The sequence below is a fragment of the Mugil cephalus genome, chromosome 18, assembly GCF_022458985.1.
Source record: "Mugil cephalus isolate CIBA_MC_2020 chromosome 18, CIBA_Mcephalus_1.1, whole genome shotgun sequence".
Lineage (NCBI taxonomy): Eukaryota > Metazoa > Chordata > Actinopteri > Mugiliformes > Mugilidae > Mugil > Mugil cephalus.
The window spans coordinates 5,040,285-5,062,377 of NC_061787.1; the positions used below are offsets into that span (position 1 = coordinate 5,040,285).

General features: G+C 42.3%; 1 protein-coding gene across 2 annotated transcripts in view; it reads right to left on the reverse strand.

The window, feature by feature from the left end:
• Positions 1–20,962, reverse strand: part of dok6 (docking protein 6) — a 55,999-nt gene extending 35,037 nt beyond the window's left edge. The window contains exon 1 of one of the 2 annotated variants that reach the window (XM_047568727.1): positions 20,536–20,962. In XM_047568727.1, the coding sequence (XP_047424683.1) occupies positions 20,536–20,601 (66 nt within the window). In that variant the 5' untranslated portion in view covers positions 20,602–20,962. The remainder of the gene's footprint in view (positions 1–20,535) is intronic. The other variant, XM_047568728.1, reaches the window with a different exon arrangement.
• Positions 20,963–22,093: the final 1,131 nt, after the last annotated feature.

The following is a 22,093-nucleotide window of genomic DNA, read 5'->3' on the forward strand; positions in this document are numbered from 1 at the left end:
AATCCAGACGAGAACACGTTATTAAAATTCAACACTTCATTAACTCAATCAAACGATTCATGGAGGACGTTTTTACTTGGTGTTTGGACGTACAATATTATCTAGATTTGTATGTTAAATAATGTAATACACCCAACAATATTACCTACTCTGTGTTAAATATGACAAATGTTACAAATCAGTTAAGTCCTTCCTTATTTTTTATCAATTCTAATAGTTACTGGACCACATCAGACATTCAGCTCCCATGTCCGTGGATTAGATACCGAGGTCAAATGCAATCGTATAATAGATGGATGGTACATGTCTAAGACAGTATTGTATTGTCACTGGTTTTAATGTTATGGCTGCTCACTTTTCGTTGTGTACTTGTCTCACCAAATAGAACAACTAATCAGTAATGACCTTGCCCTCTTTTTCTAAGTTGGTGGTAGAATAACAATGAGCGCCGCGCTAGTCAGAATCACACTGCATGCCAAAAAAAGGCCAATGTGATGCATAGCTAGAGCAACATATTTTTGAGGTCGGATGGCAAGAAAGACCAAACTCCTCAGTTAAAATGCTCTGTATCTGGAGAAAAAAACAAGCTCCTAATCCATGTAGGCATTGCCAACATCAGTTGTGCCTTTCCTTTTGTACAAGAACGAATAAATTGAGTCATATCATGCAAACTGTTGATGAGGACTTGCCTCAGAGTACTCAAGATCTTTGATTAGAACGGCCCTCAGCGAGCCTTGAAATCAATAATGAATTGGCTGCGCAGTGGCTCAGTCCAAAATGAATTCCACCGAAATTACAAAACCGCTTGAAAAATGTTTTTCACTCACAACAACTTTTTTTTGTTTTGTTTTTTTATTGACCTTGTGGCATTTTAATAGACACTTCAAACTGCAAAAACTTGAGCAGAGTCATCAGATTTAATGTGTCTCTTAAAAATCAACAGCTCTTTTGCTCTACAGTGGATCTTTAAACTATCAAACCAAGGAGGGCTTAGCCAGGTAGTGGCGCGAGGCAGCGTGTAAAATAAGCAGCAGCAAAGGCAACAAGCTGTATCGAACGTTTGAAGGGCAATCCCTTCACTTTTGGGGGAGGTCTGCCCATGGCAAGGAAAAACATTTCAGCAGGTACTTGGCAAGGTGTCAATACCAGTTTCACTACGAAACCAGAAGAAGGATTAGAGTCAAACTATGATCACCGACAGACAAATAGAGGCAGACTGTTCAATGGGCTTTTTTAGGAGGTTCAAAGGAGGGCTGGGAACTGATCTGGCTAGTCGTGAAATAAACTTCCATCGTATTGCAGTAACATTTTATGTGACAGTAAATACCTTAAAGTTCAACTCCTATCAGGGGTGTATAAAACAGTGACTGAACTGAGAGGGTCGGTAGAAAATCGTCTTTGAAGCCACAGTCATTTTCTGTAAGTGGCCTCCAACACAAAGTCCATTCACTTTGCAGAACATTCTCAGACTTCTGGCATTATTGAGGAACTGTCTGGCCTCTCAATAAAATATGGACCCTATTCCCCTCACAGGCAAAATCACTCACCATTTGGATGAACCGAGGAACTGTCTAAAGACGTGAAAATGATTTCCAATGACAGCTCGCTTCAGCTAAATGACTAATCACACGGCAGAATAAAAATAGCTGTCTGCAAGAATGGGAGAACCAGTGAATATTGAAACACAATCGTAATACATCTGAGGCGCGAATGCATTCATTACCCCTCAGATATTTGATAAAAGAAGGGGCAAATGTGGGAAGGGATTGTAACCTCTTGATGATTCGTGTTCTGCAAACTGCGATTTAAGAGTGATTGCTGCTGTACTTGCTGGCAATACAAGTACAGGACATGAGAGCACTTCAATCAAGGTAGTCCTGCAACCCTCAGACAGGATGGTAACCGACCGGATTCAGGTAGCGATGTAGATGTGGGGCGTTTAGCTATTTTTATTTTATTTTTTAACCTTGAAACAACAATTCAGGCTCAGCTGGTAAGCGTGGTCCTAACTGCCTCTCTGTCAAACTGGATGAACTCTTCCTCCTCATTCAGCTCTGCGTAAGGTTTAGTGTTCCCCCGGTGATAATGACGCCTGATGGACTATGACAGACCAGACCTCGCAATATCAGCTTCTGGTGCTAGCAATCAATTTGAGACGGCGGCGGGGTCTGTGCTGGGGTGTCCATCTTTATAATTTGATTTGTTATCCCGTCGGACAGTTGTTACAGCAATCATTGCCGCGATCACTCCTCCAAAACCCCGACCCCGGCCTGCAGCTACCCTTCCCCAATCCCTCCCAGGCCTCTTCTGCCATTTCGACAATTCCCCGCCAACGACTACAAAAAAGTTCGTCTTAATTGCACCGCCGCTCCTTCTGTCACTCTCCTCCCTAGTCGCCGGCGGCTTTCACCTTTGACTCCAGACATAACTCCCATCCCACGCGTCCGCCGCCACCCCCCTCCCTCCTCGCACTGATATATATTCCCCGTCGAATTTAAAATGTTTGGACATCCCATAATTTTGTAATTCGCCTCCGACTACAGCTGTTGGCGGGGTGGCAAGCCAGCCGCGCCCCAGTTAATCATAGATTACTTTATCTGGGCCATTTCAAATCCTCATGCGTAATGCAGTGCTACCTCAGCAGCAAGTAATCACCCCCCACCCTCCCCCAAAACACACACACACATACACATACTTCATCCCAAACGCACACTCCCCCTCCTCACTTTTTCTCCAAGCCTGATTTGTCTCTTGGCCTTCTCTCCCTTCTAAATTTCTCCTCTCCCATTCCTCATCCCTTTCTTCTGTCTATGCATGATTGGACATTCTCATCAAACATTCATGAGCCAAACTGGTCCCAAAATGTAATATCATAGCATTAGCAGCCTTTATTTCATTTGTTAAGGTCTTGGCTGTGACTGCGGGGCATGACACGCGGCATTCATAGTAGTGTATTCATAGCCGAAAACTGGATCCCAGTCGCAATGTGGCATGAAATATGATGGACAACAAGTTCCAGCTGATTCGTAGCCAAAAGCAACGGCTCCGTCCGTCTATCCGATATGACCAAGAAAGCTAGGGCAGGTGGTATTAAATGAGCATGAGCAAAAAAACAAAATAAAAGGGCACTGGAGAAAATGGGAGAAGGTCAATGAGGAGAAGAAGCATGTTTGTTAAGAGAAATTATTTAGAAGTGAAAGTCAGGAAGTGTTGAGAGTAGCAGCTGAAAGAGGACAAGGCAGAGCCAGAGAGGAAACTGGCTGCACTCCTCCGTTAGGAATCATGATAAATTAGGCTTTTAAATAGAAGTTGTGGTCAGAGAAGGGGTGGGCCAATGCATTGGCTATCCTCGACGGGATGAGTCCATTGCTGGTGGATTTTTATTTATTTTTTTTTTGTGGCATTTCTTTTGTAATTTTATGTTGCTAATTTAATGGGCTGCCTCTCCAGGAGATTCATGGAGGTAAGTAATTAACCTGTAGAGCGTAAAACTAAAAGTGCACTGACAGGAACTGGTAGCTGGACTTGGGCCATGTGATGCACATTCTTCTTGCACCAAACAGGCCAAACCAAAATAAAAAATAAAAAAATGACAGTTTAGACTGATTAAGTGGTTGCTGTCCATCCAAACCGTACCATAAACTGTATGAGCAGGTGTGCGCCCACGTCATTTAACACTGCGTATTGTATGATATTACAAAAATTATACACAATTTGTTTTTTCTTCAGTGTTCGTAAACTAAAAAATATATTTTTTTTAGTAAAACTATATGTCAAGCAAGAGTAGGAAGTACACAGCACTTACACATGTGACTAGAGATCAGCCCGACCAATATATTGGGCTGATATTTGCATTTTTTATTGGTAGTGGCCATATAGGTTTTTTTCCTGTGCAGCCCATACATTGCCCCTCCCCCGCTAGCAGAGTGCATGTTTTTATCATGTTAATGAAGTGAGAAAAAATCAGTATCGGCTTCAAATATTGGCTCAGAAAATTTGGAAGCACATATCGGCAATCGGCCAATGCTTATGTAAAAAAAAAAAAAATGTATCTGTTTTGGCCCCAAAAAAAACATATAGGTCGATCTCTATATGTGACAATGCGTATTATTTGTTAAAACTCGTTTTTGCAAGTGGTATTATACATTTTTGATCGGCAAAAGTCTCCAGTATTCAGTATGAAGTGTTGTTGTGTAGCCCAGCTACACTTCAAGTGATCCTTCTTCTTCTGTAATAAAGTGTAGCTGCTGAGTGGAGGAACAACAACATGAGGACTGCAGGTACCATTTACAGTAAAATCAATACGTTCACATCAGGCTGCGTGGTTTCGTTCGTCCAGAAGTTTGTTGTTGTCGAGTCAAACATCCTCTTCTCCAACAGCACCGCAATGTTCTCTTGTGTTTCGATGCACAAAATATTTCAGCGGTTCGATCGTGCGATCGATTGTTTTGAGCACCTTTACGAACCCGGGCTCTCGGATCGTACATAAGTAAATAAGAACCGTGTTTTTATTGACATAGCTCTGGCTCCTCCGTGATTTGCCCATACACTTGTCATACACAGGAAAATTAGGCAGCTAAAAATGTTTTGATCTGTAGCTGTGGCTTTGGAGTTGTGACATGAGCTAGCACCAGAACCTCGTAGAGACGCACATTTCTCCCATTACCCTTGAAGCTTTAGTCTCAAGTTTGTTTGGGTGTTTGGGTGGGTGATTCTAAATTGGTCATAGGTGTGAATGGTTATCTGTCTCTCTGTGTTAGACCTATGATAGACTGGAGACCTGTCCAGGGCGGACTCTCGCCCAATGACAGCTGGGATTGGATTCTCATTGTGTCCTCCGACCTCATTAGTTTTACCTGTATCCAAAAGCCGTTCGAAGAAAGGCAATTGGACTTGTGGAATTTCTTGAAGACGTTTTACTTCTTCAGTTCTAAAAGGCTAGTGGTGGGAAGTTGAGGTTTCCCACCTATTTTGGATTACTATGACCTGGATGAATGAGAACCTTCACGGACATTTTTCACCTGTATCTCATCACCCCTCTGTCCAGGTATTAATAGCCCTGTCTCTCCTTTGTTCTCTGTTATGCCATCTGCTATGTTACCTCTGTTAGTTCCTGTTCCTGTAGTTCTCTGTTGTGTTTCTTTGGGTTTTCCTACCATCCCTGCGTTTTCGAAACTCCTGCCTCATCCCTCTGTCCTGTATTTGGGTTTAACCTCACCAGAAACCGTGACAGTTACTATTGCTTAAATAAAGACCTTTCAACAAACTCCTAACTGGATGTCATTCAAGTAGGGTTTAGAAAGCTGTGCAAACTGCTACCAATTAATAGGGAGTTATAGGTCAGATGGTGGTCCATCAATTCAGAGGTGGTCATAGCTTGTTTAGTGCTTTGGGTGAACTTCCGTAATGCAACACACCACTAAACCAATTCAACTTGACGGTGCACACTCTGCTTTATTATTAACTTCATTATTTAAAGCAAACCAGAACATTCTGTCTTTGTGGTTTATTCCTCTTCTCCCACTACGTCTGTGACTGAAATCTTCAACCCAGACAGAAATCTGCCTACTCACCAGAAAGTTTCACCCACATCAACCCACAAAGTGAAATCTTATCAAACTGACAGGATCCTGTGCGCAGAGTTTCTTTCTCCTAAGTGCCAAGTGTCTGCCCATGTCGCCCATACCTAAAATCCACCTCTGCATCCCTTGTTTCGGAGCATTGAGAATGGGTTGTGATGGCTTCCTTCTTGGCATCTAGTTAAAAGGAATCTCCAGATTTCCCACGGAACAGGAAAACCACCACGTGGTAATGTTTTTCTAAACCCTGAAAAAGCGACAAGCCGAGCGTTCTCAAACAACCGTGTAAAACCGCGTCCAATTCTCATGCAAATAAAACAGTTGAGTGCAGGGAAAAGCATGTTGTTTCTTATTACTGCGAAGGAGACAAGGGAGATGTTTGACCCACGCTGAGCAGCGCAGCCTTGAGCAGAAAAAACATTAGTTAAAATGTCACACACTGTGTGAATCCAGCCATCACAGCCGCAGCAGCGGCAAAGCATTTTTTTTTTTTTTAAGCAAGGCACGGAAATAGCAGCTGAATTATTCTGAAGGAGATGTGGGTCAATATTGAAGATTCTTTCTCAGGTATGAGGGAGTGAAGAGAAGTACACAGCGTTTACCCCGGGGTGTTGGACATGGAGACAAGTGGAGGAAACATGGGAAAGGAGAGGACAAAGGATCACACTGTAATCATAATCCAATAATCTACCAGCGCAGCTTTATAAAGTTGCTTACTTCGCTGTGGTTAAGTTATTCTATCGTATATTTTAGCCGCTATCGATTCCAGTGACACCGAGGTTGGCAGGCTCGGCCCGGCTCCGGCGAACGAGGCGAGGCCGCTGTGGACTGGCGATCGGACAATTTCGGTCCAAGTCGTCATTATGACAATTACCTGCTCTTTAAACCGTCCCTCATTCAAAAACCTCTTCATGTATTACAGCCCCAGTCAGCAATCCCCTGCACGCACACACACTGCAATTTCCATTTAATCCATGCACAAGGCTGGAGCTTTCACAGACAATAACACACAGACAAAGGAGCATTTGACTACGGCAGAATGCCCTCACTGACAAGGAGACCACCACAGAAAGAGGGCAACAATACGGCGCAGTGTTGTTTTCTTTATAAAGCTGGGAATGAGTTGTCCACTACTGTGTGTCCTCGAGCCAGCCCGACTGTTAACTAAATACATAAATGAAGCAGAGTAAGTAGGCAAAGCTTTATTTTCCGCTTTAATATGTTGTGTTGCCGTCGCCGCTTCCAGACCTGCAGAATTAGCATCGAGGCCAACAGGTGAGGGGTTTGTTTCGTGGAAACCGAATACAGCTCCTCAGAAGTGGCCCCGGCCAGCCTCGGTGGGAAGAGAATACAAAGCAAGAGGATGAAAGGAGCTTCAGCTCACAACCGTGATGCAACTCCTCCAACTGACGAACTTAATTACCATTAGATGACCACTTCATTATCATATCAATAAGGACTGTGAAATTGAATGAAGCACAGAGCAGCCACGCGGCGTTCCAGCAAATATTTGCATGTTTCGCAGGATATTACGGAAGTGTTTTCCAGGACACAAGCGTTTGTTGTTCGAATTTCATCCGAAAGCCCTAAAAGCAGTAATCCTCCTGCTTTGGTACATTCGGTGCCCCCCCTTCCCTCCCTCCCTCCCTCCGAGGATTAATTCTAAAGAGGTACTCGCTTACTGATGTTCAGGCTGCTTCTGTGATACGGCCGTGTGTGTCTGCAACAACCGTCCCCTCGCAAACCAGCAAAGCGTCTTACGACTCGCTGGAACCAACTTAACTTCAGCCACATTCGTGCGGCGCGAATCAAAGGGGACGCCGAGGGGGAATAAACACGCGTGAGCCCGAGCGAGGGAGTTTTTTAATGTCAAGGAACGGGGTCCGATGGAGTTTGTCATATTGTTTTTGTCTCACTTCCCCCCAAAGAACACACTCCCTTGGAATAAGTGGGCTGTGGTTCAGTGTCACTCTGTGTCTCAGCATGAAATCATTGAGGAATGCAATTATCACTTTGCCCAACAGACATTTCTCTGAAACGAGAGCGAACAATTGGGAACATAAGAGGGGAGGGGGGGGAGTTATGTGTGTGAGTGTGGGAAGGGAAGGGGAGGTAACAGCAGTTAGTGCCTCCTCCCAACTTCCTCTTGTTAAATTAGCCAAGTCTTAATCTGCTGGCGATTCACGACGGGTCAAAAGTTCATCACATTAACTTCCCTTTCCCTCCAAGACTTTGTCCAATAACCTCATGTTTTCTATTGTTTTATGACACTTAAGAGCCATCATTTCCCCCCATTATGACCTTTAAATGATCTCCTCAAAGTGCCACTGCCAAGGCTACTATCATGTGCTCCATTTCCCTTTGGCAGAACTTATCCAAAATTCATTCCCCCCCGAATAATAATTCTCGGGGAAATATTAAAAGCTGTTTAATAGAAAGGGGATCAGATCGGCTTGGCCCTACACTTGAGGTCATTTCGGCTCGTTAGAACCGAATTTAGAAAGGAAGAAGGAAGAAAAAGGGAAAAAAGCTTTTTGAGGGCAACGCGAGCGAGTCAGCTTCATGCCGAGCTGGGCAGGTACCAAAACTGTCACAACGGTGCTCAGCGAGAGGAAAACTGTCACCTCCTTACTATTAAAAGAACTCCCCTGAGAAATAAAGAGGGAGGGAAGGAGAGTGGAGTGAACAAACTCAGCCACAAACAAACCGAAACAAACAGAGCCCCCGACGCTGACAGGTGACAGGCGCTCGCTTTCTCTTTCCTGCAACACACAACACTCTGAGGTCAAAGCTTTCTTAACCACGCGTTAATAATAGAGCACTAAATAATAAGCATTAAAAAAAATAAATAAAATAAAAGCTTGGGCGCGCTTACATTATTCAACAAGGCTATTTGCATGCATTTAAAGCACATCAGGTGTAATATTTAATTATTCGTCAAGCAAGGCTATAATAATGTTTACCTATGCACAGACACAAAGACAAGCCCCTTAACACACACACACACACACACACACACACACAGCTGAGGCTATCTTTGGCTGCACACTGTACTGAATGTGCCTGGCAAGCAGGTTGATGAGAGGTAACTGCAGGAGACAAACTCATTATAGATTGTGATTCAAACATAAAGGCTTCATCCGCTTTCCCCTTTGAAGCAGCACGCACAAAATGTGACTTTTAAGGATGACAACTCTTCTCAGAAGACGGGATTTGATGAAATTTCTCGGAATCACACGCCGGCTGCATTGAATTTGACGGAGGTGACAGGCGTGTTTAACGGGAAGCGCGTTTTTTTTTGTTTTATTTCTTTTTATCAGATTTGTACTTTGAAAAAGGGCAAAATTAAAGGGCACGCCAAAAGAAAACAGACGCATTAAAAAAAAAAAAAATCTGCCATATATGTGTGCGCGCATATATTAAGCGTACGGACACACAAATTGAAAGTGAGTTTAGCCGCATAGTCCCGAGGGCTGGTCTGTTGATTAATGAAGGGAGGAAGGCAAGGAGAGGGGGATGAAGCAGAAGTGTTAATGGAGCCATGATAGATTCTTCTAGGCCTGTTGTTGTTGGCTTTTTATTCAGTGAGTCTCCAGTGTATCTGCACAATGTAGCAACGCAGCGCTACTGAGAGAACTGTGAAGCCCCGGACCCAGTCGAAACATGTGGATCAGAGGGACTCGAATATGGAGCAAAGCACTTTCATTACCGAAGGAATTAATTAAACTCTGACAGAACGTTTTTTAGAATACTACTGCCGGCCTATTTCCAGCCGTTAGATTAAAAATCTTCGAAAACACTACTGAGACTTTCTGATGACACCGCTGAGCGATTCTGCTTGAACGTCTCATTTGTTCACGCAGGAAATGGCACGTATTCAAAAGACGGATCCGAGCATTTTAGGAATTGATGTCGTATCTTTCAAATCGAGATGGATTTCAATAGAAAATGGTTGGTGTTTCAGATTCATCAGACGTGTAATGAAATGAAGAAAACTGTGATAAACCCATTTGAAGGTTCATTAGCATGGTGAGGACACTTCCAGTGTGACATGGCAAGTTAGCGTTAGCTGATGTTTAACAGGTACAATAATGACAATACTCACTATAAGGTTATTAGCATAGTTTTTCATAGAGGCACTAGATTAAAATAAAGGAGGTAGTTGGTTTCATCCTCTGAGGACCATGCATGTAAAATGTACAAATTCTCACAGCGCTAGATACTGTACAAACTAGTCGTCTAGTCCATGGGTCTTCAACAGGGGGTCCATGATATATTCTTTATATATATATTTTCATTTCCCCCCACAAATTTAAATTTATTTAAAAACGCATTAACATTCAGTGATACAGCAGCTGTCTCAACAGCGCATTGTTTCACACGGAGCGCTACACTAGATCTCAATTTAAGCCTCCTGTACACAGCAGGCTCCGCCCCTATCGCTCCTGAGCCAATCACGAGGCATCATATTACACACTGCCAACATGGACGCCTCCTTGAAGACAGGCAAGGTGTGTGTGGAAATATTTCACTAGAGATGAAACCCGCACACCTTGACATGCAGAACATGTAGCAAGTACTGCTACAGTGCAAACTCATCTGAAAAGGCTTCTGCTAACGCTAGCAGGTCCAAATCCTCTCACCTCTCAGAGGAGGAGGCTGCAAATCATTAATTTGCTGGAGGATTTTATTGTCAAAGTTATCAGACCTTTAGCAGCTGTACACAGAAAAGGCTTCTGAGAAATACTGCTTTTTTTCCCCCACTGTGAAGTACTTTTAAATGCTATTGATGGTGCCTGTTTTTATACAGGCTATACATATCTGAAGCTCACAGTATGTAGCGCATGAGCTGTTTGTTCTCAGCAAATATAACAATATTTAAATAAGGCTCTTATACAAGCGTACATAGATGAAGCAAATAAGAAGCAAAATACAAAAAAAATATTCTAACAATTTATAATTTAATTTACATACTCGAAAAGGAGTGGGTGGAAGTAGAGAAACGTATTAAATCCCACCGCTCTTCCTTAAATCATTAATTAATGAAAGCTGTTGCATGCACTGTACCTATGCACACACATATACATATATGCACATGTTAATACATATGCACATACATACACACAATAAAGGAATGAATAAATAAGTAAATAATAGCAGTAAATAATCATTTTTGACCTTGAATATTATTTGAACTGTTTGAAATGTCACCAGTCCATCAATGTCTATGAATTTTAATAATTTTGAGCAACATGTGATCTGAGATCTGCTTTGCTTTATATCAAATTGAAATGCTTCTTGATATTTTATTACAGTGTGCATGCATATGTGATTTCCAGTTGAGTTGCGCATCTATTACTACCCCCAAGAACTCATTTTCATGCACTCTTTCAGCTTTAACACCATTTATTTGCACCTGAGTTTCAGTTTTCCCTCTACAATTACCAAATAACGTTTCTACAGTAATGTCCTCCAGCAACTGTTTTAAATTTTCTCCGGAACAAAAAATATTTGCATCATCTGCAAATAATACGAGTTTAAACATTTTCGATACAAGCAATGGTCCAAACATGTCGAATTGAAAGCACCCAACACAACTGTGTTAAATAGCTCAGTCCAGCTCAGTGCTCTACCCCTCATCCCTTACCTCTCTAGTTTATTGAGTGTTGATGCAATGAAGGATTATGAACCACAAGCCTTTGATGGTGCATTACTCAATCAATTGGCTTTTAGGCATTAGTAACTACTAATAACATGACTTGTCCAGGTTCACCACTGAAAGCTCTTTTGATAATTAAGAGTGACGTGAATCAATGACATGAAATGTTCAAGCGAAGTGCAGGCAGAGACTTATTTATGAAAGAGACTATATAACAAGAGGCACATTTTTCACCTTGAATAACGACTATTGGGATGTTGTTCCCATATGCTGCACGAGATGCAATTCATCAGGGCCAATAAGAGCCGGTGATTTGTCTTCAGGTCTTTGATGGAGGAAGCCGATGAAAACGGGAGGAAATGACCACACAATGTATAGCTATGCATATCCGTGAATTAATGCATAGTCCTTAAACATTCATCACACGAAGAGAAGCTATGCGTAGGCTACATGCAGCCACAAATAAACAATAAGCACAACCACGCATATTAAAACTCTCTATCTGCTTCACCACTAAAGACGAAGTGGAACATTTCAGCCACTGGATCGAGGACACAAATGATTTTCTAACTGATTTAATCTGATTTCACTGCACTTTTCTCCGTGCTGTTTGAAAGTCTCAGTGGCCTAAGAGCCTAACGCAGCTGACTGTGTGTTTTCTACGCTCCACTGACAAGTTCAGTTCCTGGGATGAAAAATCTCCTGACGTCCACCGTTGTGGACAGCCTGTCATTGTTAATAGCGAGTGCATGGAAGTGGCAAGATCCTATCTTAAACGGCCGTGCCATCTTGGACAATAGACACATTGTTCTGCACTCTTCTGCCTGTGCTTTGGTGCTTGCCTGTGCGCCAACAAGGGGGAACGTACCCACACACCATCACAATACATGCTGTCCATGTAAAGGCCGCTGCCTGCTGGACACAAATGCCCACTTTGTAAGCCTACAACTGCTGAGAGAAACAAAAGAGGGATAAAACTGTTGATAACTGCAAATACACACGGGTAGGAAGACACATTGGGTCCAGAAAGGTACTTAAAGAGTAATAACTCTCGACTCTTTTTCTATTTAAACCTACTTTATTTGCACCCTTAATATCTTAATGTAGTGTAAGCTGCAAGCTAAGTGTCAGATATTAAAGGTCTTCATAAACTACTTTTTTGAAGTCTTTATTATAGCTTTCTGAAAATGCACCGTGATGAATGAACTACATTATTTTCAGTAATTGTAACGGTGCATATGTAATAGGGGTTGTACCGACTTGTTTACTGCTGGTCACCAATCATGTGACAATAACAACCTCCTAGAAGACAGGTGAGGAACACTGACTCTATGTACTATGGAGAAACCCATGGTGACGTCACCCATTGGATTCTGAACCTCAAAAATGAAGCCTGAAGTGGGCGGAGCCCGTGGCCGCCATGTTGGACGAGCTTTACTCCGCCCACACTGGGATACTCCAAATATGGCCATGCAGCCTGGACGTAGCTTAAACAAACTTTCCAGAGCCTCCAAAGCTTCTTTTTGTGTGAAATGCTACGATATGTATTCAGGTCAAGAATATAGATTTCATTGCTGCAAAGCATTACTTTCTACTTTGTTTTTATGTGTGATGTCATCAACTAGTCAACTCGACTTTCACCACATCAACCCCTCTGGTATGTAATGTATGGAAGCCCTAAGCTTTCACATATCATTTTTTTTTCCATTTTCCGGAGTTAATTTCCTGTTTTCTCAAGATCTGAAGCTATTTATCTCGTTATCTCAGGAAAACAACCTCTGTTTTCTCAAGATCTTGAGTTATCTCATTATCGTTTTCCAGAGATAACGAGTTATTTATCTCATTAATTCGAGAGAGTTCCGTCATGCTGACTGATTGGTGCCCTAATAGCCTAATGTAATAGGTCTATTGTAAGGTGAGCAGTTTGCTAGATGACAATTAATTATTTATTTATGATAAATAAATAACTCGCTATTTCAAGAAAACGGAGGAAATGAACCCTTTATCACAGGAAAATGGAGGAAATAATAAGTATGAATGCATGGCCGCTTAGGGCTTCCGTAGTAATGATACGTGACCTACTGTAAATGTGTATGAGTGAGTGAAAAGGGATTTCTTTTGTTCAGCTGTGGATTACACTGAATGAATAAATTAGATGACTTGGCTGTGACCACGCTTCACAGTTAGAGCAGAAGGTGTTCGCATTTGTTTGTGTAGTCGAGGACTGCGTCAAGAACTTTAGGAAAAACAGGCAAAGGGGAAACTTCAACCGAACACTCAATTTCTTGGTTTATTGCCCTAAATAATATATTAAAAAAATATCCAACAACCTAAATACAAAGATATTGTGTTATTTCATGTTAGGAAACTAAAACCCACACAACGTTTTCCATGTTATCTGCAGAAAAATGACAAGCCAGGGTATTATTTTTCAGTCGAATGACTAATCCTGAATCCTTTCGGCAGGAATAGCTCTTCAGCCTTCATTTCTTCACCAATAAGGCAGAGATGGATGGATTCATGGAGCTTACATTTATCTCACGAGTAAATATTCATGATTAGTATCAGCCCACTGAGCCAGTCTGGTTGATATAAATATTACTCCATGTAATTTGAAGTGTTCCACCAAATATATTCCTTACTGTCAATTTCGACCCAATCATTACATGGGACACTTCTCATCTTTTACTTTCTCAGTGGAACGTTAAACCTCACTAATACTCACTATTTTTTTTAAAAGTCATTGTTATCGCAAAAAAAATAAAAAAGTGCGCATATACACAAGATTGCCAAATGGTTCACTCGCAAAAAAAGTAATTTTAAGACCCCAAATCACTTCTGTGCCTCCATAAACAGGGCTGTACTCATATTTTTGCAAATCATATCCTTCTGTTAGGATGATGAATAACTTGCAGCCGCGATTATTGGTTTACTGATTATTTGTTTACATCCAGACTTTTGGCAGATTGTATATTCACTCCTCCTCATCCTGGACCGGATGTAATGCATTTTTAATGTGTTTTCTGCCTTGACATTTAATGTTGTGGTTTTACCACAGTGTTCTCAAAAAAAATAAAAAAAATAAAAAAAATAACACACTTGGGCGGCAATAGAGTTGTCCCTTTCAATTTTCATTCTTGCAACTCATATTAGGAGTTAGTTATATGGTATATATTATTTGCATATTTTCAAGATCCAAGTTAGTGTGTTTTTAATTAGTCTGAGCTTGAAGCAGCTTCATCTCACTGCCTGATGGTCTGAAAAATGCAGTTCGCAAAATATCAACAGCAGGGATCCAGGTGAACTGGAAAGTGAGGGATCGTCTAAGCCATAGGTCTTCAACTGGGGGTCCACGACCCCTAGAGGGTACTACAGGGGGGTCGCAAAACCTTTGGTTGATTAGACATTTTTTTTTATATATTTTTTAGTAAATTTAAATTTCATTAAATACACATTAAGATAAATAATCATAAAATTAACCACAGATCAAATAAATCGGTTTAATTTGTAAAGAGTTTGAAAAGAGTTAATTCGACAAATGTACTTATTTTGCACTGACAGGAGCCTAATTTTCGTGTATCCTTGCTTTCTTTCTTTCTTTCTTTCTTTCTTTTTTGGAGGAGGTGGGGCTGTAATCCATCATGTGAGCATTGATTTTCTGTTTTATCTGGACTTTCTGACACTTTTCTAGGTCAAACTGTGCTGAACCCCAGGGACAGTAACTTCGTAGAACCTCGGTTACATTCATAACCCTCGTTTTTATATAATGGGTCCTTGTTGTACTCCTAGTTCATATGCCCTTATCCTGCTTTTGTTTGCGATGTATCTTTAATTTCTCCCAGGTATTTCTCCCAGGACCTAAGACGTAAAAGAAAAATTAAGCATCGTCTGTGAATGGGACGTCATTTTTGAAAAATGCAATGTCCTCATATGTGGACACGGGGATTATTTCCCCGTGTGACACAATAAAGTCGCCAATGTGTAGGTTTTGCACATTTGTCCACTTTTGTCCCGTGATCGGCTGCAGAATGAAAAACTTAATGTCCCCATATGAGGACGTAGGGTCTCAGGAGGTTAAAAGTCTGTATTTATCTGATGAACTTTTGGAGTTTCACAGGCTCAAATGTTACAGACATTCATTTATATGTAAACGCCTCCGCCTCTAGTTTATATCAGGGATGTTACATTATTTTTTCAATTTATTTATGCTTATTTTCTGTGTAGTCCATTATTCATTTGGTTGACTTGCCACTGAATGACAACCATAAACCATCTACCATTAACTCACTGATGATTAACTACCATTAACTCTTGATGATTGGGTTTGGGCCTTTTTTTGTGACTTTCCAAAACGAATTCCACACAAATTTTCCTAACTTGAGTAATCGTCACATCGCTCTCGGCGTCGTTTGTAAGTGAAATTGGTTAATGCCCAGTTTGAGGCGTGTATGCGTTAACATAGAAAAATATTCCACTACTACTGTGGTGCAAAATATTATTATAGTCTATGTGTGAAGAATTTTCTGTCTTCTTAAACATCTGATCTCCTGCTCCTCTGAAGTGTCAGAATACGTTGGCGAAGCAAGAAAAATGGCACTTGACCTGTCCTGCAACAAACATACACTGACCATTTTTTTTTTTATTATTGTTAAGGCTCCAAGAAAAGTTGGACAGGCGTAGAGAAAATATTCAGCAGCTGACCTTTTCTATTTACCACAGCAAACCTAAACCTGGGAAACATGCACCTGGGCTGAGACTGACACACAAAATTCTCAAAGGTCATGTTATTCAGCCTTTCAAGGGGGAGTCCATCCCTCTGATAGCATCAGCCATTTTTCGCTGAAAGGCAACTAAGAACCTGCGTTCACTGACGCTGCTCTGTTTCTTCCTTTGCTCAGAGACACTTCTTTTGTCTTTTGTTCTTTAGTTTGTCTTCATGTAGCAACAACAACAACAAAAAAAAAATACTGTATGGTACAAAGCCACAGGATTAAAATTAATTGAGAATCCACGCACTGTTCTCTGGCAGCAGATTGTTTACTTGTTTGTCGGCGCATGTGTGTGTGCCAATTCCTCAATGCTGAACCAAGCCAATTTGTGTGTGTGTGCCTTTCCACTGTGTCAGGGGGAATAGCCTGTTGGGGTTATGGAGGGTGCAGCGTGGGGTGATGAATAGGATGCTTTTGTGCTCGGTCCTGCAGCTGTCTACAAACCAGTGAAGGAGAGAAAGGTGGGAGAGGAGAGGAGGGGGGGGGAGGTAAGGTGAGGGAGATCGGCAGATAAAGGGGAAGAGGAGAGGAAGGGAGATAAAAACAGGGGAGAGGAGGTGAGAGCGACGCTGTTGCGTGCCGGGAGTATAGGTGAGATGCTCGGGGACGAGAGGTGAGAGGACGGGTTTAGAGGTGAGCAGGAGTTGGTGAATGTGAAACGAGAAAGGAGAAACACCGCCGTCTCCTCGGCTAACACGAAGACAAAGAGCGTAGCCCGATTCGCACGGGATTAGTTTCACCTCGGGTAATTACTAATAATCACTGAAAGAGATGGGCATCGATAAGATTTTATCGATACCGATGCCGTTATCGATCCGATTCTTTATCAGTTCCTTTTGTGAATCTTTGTTCTAGAAAAAGTTCGTGTTTTCATGTAAACAACAGTAATTTTATTGAGTTTCTAAATGAGACAGAAGAGCTTGTGTAAGAAAATAAATAGGAAATTCGTGACCGGATCCTGCTCTGCTGAGACTTGTTGACCGGAGATTGTTGAACACACACATCAAATGCTTCATCATGTTGGTTGTGTTGTCACCCTCGCTGTCACGGTCGCGCTGTTCCGGTCCCCTCTGGTGAACTGAAGCCACACTTGCGACAGTTTTAGCTTCTCTGCCATCGCGTCTTCCTTGTCGTCGTGCTTCAGTGTAAAGATTCGTCTTCTTCTTTTGTTTTACAGCAGCTGGCAAACAACTTTTAGGTGCATTACAGCCACCTTCTGGACTGGGACATTAAGATTTTGTACGAAAAGAATCGTTACGCATGGAGGCTAATGAAAAGAGCTGGTTATCGATGCCCATCCCTAGTAACAGAGGTCGTCTCTGATCTAAGAATCATCCATGTGTAGAGTAAAAATGACGCTGCAAATTACCTACCAAAATTCTCGTAACACAGAGGTCGTCCAATAAAAGTAATCCAGCGTGAATCTCTGGGATTTAGGGCTGAGTTTTTACTTTTTTCGCGACTTTTGCCTCTTGTAACTTAAGAATTATGAAGGATGTGCTATAATGCAAAGTCTGGACAGATGTTAGAGCACGAGGTCACGATGTTGCTAAACTATTTGCGCGTTTAGACGGACGAAACCATTAAATCAACCATTAATGTGTTCATCGGCAAAGGTGGAGCTGATTTAAATACCGCCAGGTCGTTGGTAATTTCTTCCCTGGGATAAATCTGCAGTGAGATGGAAAGTAGCAGAGCCATAACAACGAATTGTAAACAACACAGTGAGTTTGTTTATCACGTGTGAATGCGCCACATGAAACACAGACGTAGGGGAGTAATATATGAATCACAGGACGTCCTCAGGTAAAAATAATACTGTGCGAATGGGGCTAGTGGTTAATGTAGGAAATCACTGGTGGGGAAAACAAAAGTCCCTCCTAAAAAAAAAAAACTGGAGAAGAGAAAGTGCCCCGGCTGGTAATTTTGATCACTCTGCAGACTGACCTCATGGCCTCAACCTTCACACATGACGGGGTTTGGAAATGAGCCATTCATAGTGAGTGATGCTGATGAGTTCAGCCGGAGCTGTTTGCCACGGCCACTTTAATACATATCGAAAAATGAGAACCGTTGGACTGTACCATTTTCTAATAAAAACAATGGAACTCTTTAAATGGCACAGCATCACAATTGAGACCAACAGGGGGAGCGTTAGAAGGTCAGCTGTGATGCTAAGTCTCGATATGTGATATCTGAGAGACCTTTAAACTAAAATAAATATATATGTGTATATTAAGTAACCATCACACGAAGAAGAAAACACCAAGGACCCTCGTGGCCTAAAACTCCCGCTGAGCAGAGATAGTTCAGACAGAATTCAGACGCTGTGACAGGCATCAGACCTCCACACTCCTCCAGCCGAGAGCGAAATCTATCTGGAGCAAAGAGCATGAAAAGCTGTCAAGAACTTGCATCAAGCCTCCGGTCAGTTTTGTGATCTTATTTCTTCATTCTTCAATCTAAAAAGTTCTCGACGTTTTTTTTTTTATTTCAGCCGCACTGTCGAACGGCTGCTTCTGCATTTACTTCTCAAGAATTTGTCAATAATTTGAATTTGATGAAACTGATTTCCTACCTAACGTGAAGTAACTGCAATTTTCCCATGGATGATATGATAATAAGCCCTTTTACTGTGGGTTTGGGTCGTTTTGCTTAAACAAAATAAGGATATTAAAGTCTGAGAAACGGATGTGGACATTTAATTTTCTATTTTTGGAAAGATTGGGGGGGAAATTGAGAATAAAAGATCAATAAACCATGAAGATATTCAAAGAGAGGAATAAAGAAATGGATTTCTGACGTAAGAAATTTAACTGGGGTTGCATCGAATGAGCCATTAGCAACAGGATGGGTCACGGGAAGGACATTCGTGTTGCAGTTTTACCTACAATTTATCGATTTTGCATCTTAAGAAGTCCATCTCCCTGCCTATGTCACTGAATATGAGTGTATTCAGTTACTCTCCTCGGCGAGGAGAACGATGCCCTGAGTCTCGCTTTCGTAGCCGTAAACACCACTGAGCTGTTGAGTCATCAATAACGGGAAGAAATTAGCACGAAACTAAAAAGGGGCAGACGCGATGTTTGCGTCTGTGTTGCAAATGGGCTGCAAAACAACACTTGTTTCGATTACTGTGAATCACTCTGCCACCCAGATGTGCGCCTTTCTACTCGGCCTACACACATGTGTGTGTATGTGTGTGTGTGTGTGCCTGTCACACACTTGAAATGAAGCCATTTAGCACTAATGATGATTTCCAGCTCCGGAAAAAAGAAAAAAAGACGAAGAAGAAGTGCCTGTTGAATCGGGCACACGGGCTTCTGTCTCATTCAGGAGAAGAAACGTCCTGGACATAAAACTAACCCACGGTGTGGAAGGATAGATATGCATATGCACTCTCTGCCCACGCTGGGGTCCTCCGAGGCCATCACAGCGGGACTTTTCTATGATGAAATGGCAGCGAGGAGCGAGTGGAGGGCTGAGGGAGTGGGCGACGAGGACACAAACAGTTTTTTCTCCGCAAACAGCAGGATGAGATGCGGAGCTGGCAGCGATAAGGCATCCATACATCAGCCAACGCAGCATGCAAAGCAAAGTCACAGGCTCTTTAAATGCATATGCAAGGGAGTAAATACATATATATATATATATGCGGCCGAGGCCAACTCAACAACAGGACGTGTCCTGCACTTTGGTTTTCGTTTTACAGGTCGTAAACCGGCTGCTCTCAAGGAGCAACAGAAGATTTCCTCGGGAGCAGCGAAACAATGGAGGACGGTTGTTGATGAAGCCAGGTGATGATGTGAGGAGGCAGACATCATTACCCCCGTCATCACACTTCATCAGAGGAGAGGGAGTGAGCCCCGCTCTGCTCGCGTAATGAGCTGGAAGTATGAACAAAAGCAGATGGCTTTATGAGTCAGACGCTATGAGGCGCTCGTTGCTGAACGTATATCGCCCGTTTTTAGTCCGTTATCCAGGTGCTGGTCACACCGGATCAGCTGGACGTCAGAGGGGAAACTGGGAATAATTGAAACGGAGTCGACGTGCAGTGAGGATGGGATGAATGAATGCACCATGCCTCTTAATACTTTAATAGATGATTTACTGTGAACCCTTTGTGGGATGTTGGTCACTTCTCATAATTTCCCAAACTTTCTCGTAGAGTTTCATGCTGCTGAGACTGGAAACAAAAAGGCACAAGAGGGCAGCTGTCAATCACCGATCAATCAATCAGACTTCCACAACATCTCAGAAGTCCCGAAGCACCGAGCAGACAGTGGAGCTGCTGCTACTGCTGCTGCTGCTGGTGCTGCTCTAATCTGTTTTTCCCTCTTGAAACGCAGCCTACGGAGCAATTAAATCCTCTTTCTTAATCCAGCTGCCCTTCAATGCAAACAACTGGAACCGCTCTACCCCTCCTCCTGATCATCACCATCCTCCTACACCACCACCACCATCACCACCACCTCCTCCTCCTCCTCCTCCGCCGCAAGTGCAAGGCAGCAAGTGCAACAGTACTCACCCCCAGTTTCTTACTCCGTATCCTCACGTATCCCTGCTTGACTATGTCGTTGAAGTTGGAAGCCATGCTGAAGGGGGAAGCGAGGCTGGCTTCCAGTCCGGAGTAAAAATCAGCGAGATGTGAACTAAAGTAGGCTCTTCCCCGGTGGCTTTTTTTTTTTTTTACTCAAGGCTCGGTTCGTCCCGCAGGAGGAGGGCGAGCGGTGCGCACAGCCTGCTCTCCGGAGTCAGCTATAGCGCTCCGGCTGGCCGGCTTCAGCGGCGCGATCCATCCGGGAGAGGAGAGAGGAGGGAGATACCATTCGTCAGCTGATTCACTCCTCCTGCCGGGGGAGGAGAGCGGAGGGAGCGGAGGGAGCGCGCTTCCTGGACCACACCATCCCCGTCACAGAGGAGGGGTGGGGGGATATCTGCCTGTAGAGGAACAGAGGAGGTGTCAAACTCGTTTCTAGTTCTGGGGTCACACGCAGTAAGACATAACAACATAATAACCTCTAAGTAATTACAACTAGAGATATATTTTTTTTTTGTTTTAGTGCAAAGAAGGATAAGTGGATTAGGAAAATGCTTACATTTAATAAATTATCCTCCTTTTCTTAAGAAAAATAAGTGCAATTTTTGCACATTGCTGTCTGAATTTTAGTCCTGGGTCTCAGTCTTTGCGTTTACATGCACAGTTTAATGGAGCTATGCTGGAAATTTGACTTTCTGAATGTGGTTCTTGTCTCAGATCACATGCAACGGAGAAAATCGAGTGACTGACGGTAACATGTCCTCCTCCACCACACTAGGTGGCGATATGTGTTTTTTGAGCGGGTTAATGTGGTCCCCTTTCCGGTGTCGGTACCAGATCTGCTCCCGATGCCGCTTGTAATTGTTAATTTTCCACAAAACAAATACAATGGCACCGCATTATTCATAAAAAATAAAGTAATAAAATCATTTCGAAAATGTGCAATCCATTCATTTGTATAGAAGGCGCAAAAGGATTTAAGAAGTTTTATCCTGAAAAAGTAAAAATACAGTTTTTATTATCTGGTGCCTACACCAGTTGACCTAATACATCATAAACAAGAGTCGTTCATGTGTCAGACCGAAATTTGAACAACAACAAGATGGATAATAGTTCAGCTTTTTTAATCTTGTACACTATTTATGGTGCAGATTAGATGGTGCTATCTCTCAGGTGGTTCTTCTTTACATTCTTCTTTTGCGACCGGCTTTCTTGGATGTTTTTGCGCAGTGGTTGTGGTGCATGCGCACACATGTTGTCCGGTTAAAGTCTGATTAAGGCATATATATGGTGGTGAAAATCGATTTACAATCTCATTATCTTGGTGTCTTAATCAGATAAGTCTTAAGTTGTCCAGTTAAAGTCGGATTAAGGCAACAATTTGTTTTTTTTCACATGCATGTAAACGCACCGAGTGTTTTCCGCTTCTCTTTCTAAAGCAGTGAACAAATTAGGGATAACCGTTATATTTTCATTGAAAAATTGCAGTTTTCTATTTTCTATTCCCTTTGGTGGGCCAATTTTGGGCCACAGGCCATATGTTTGA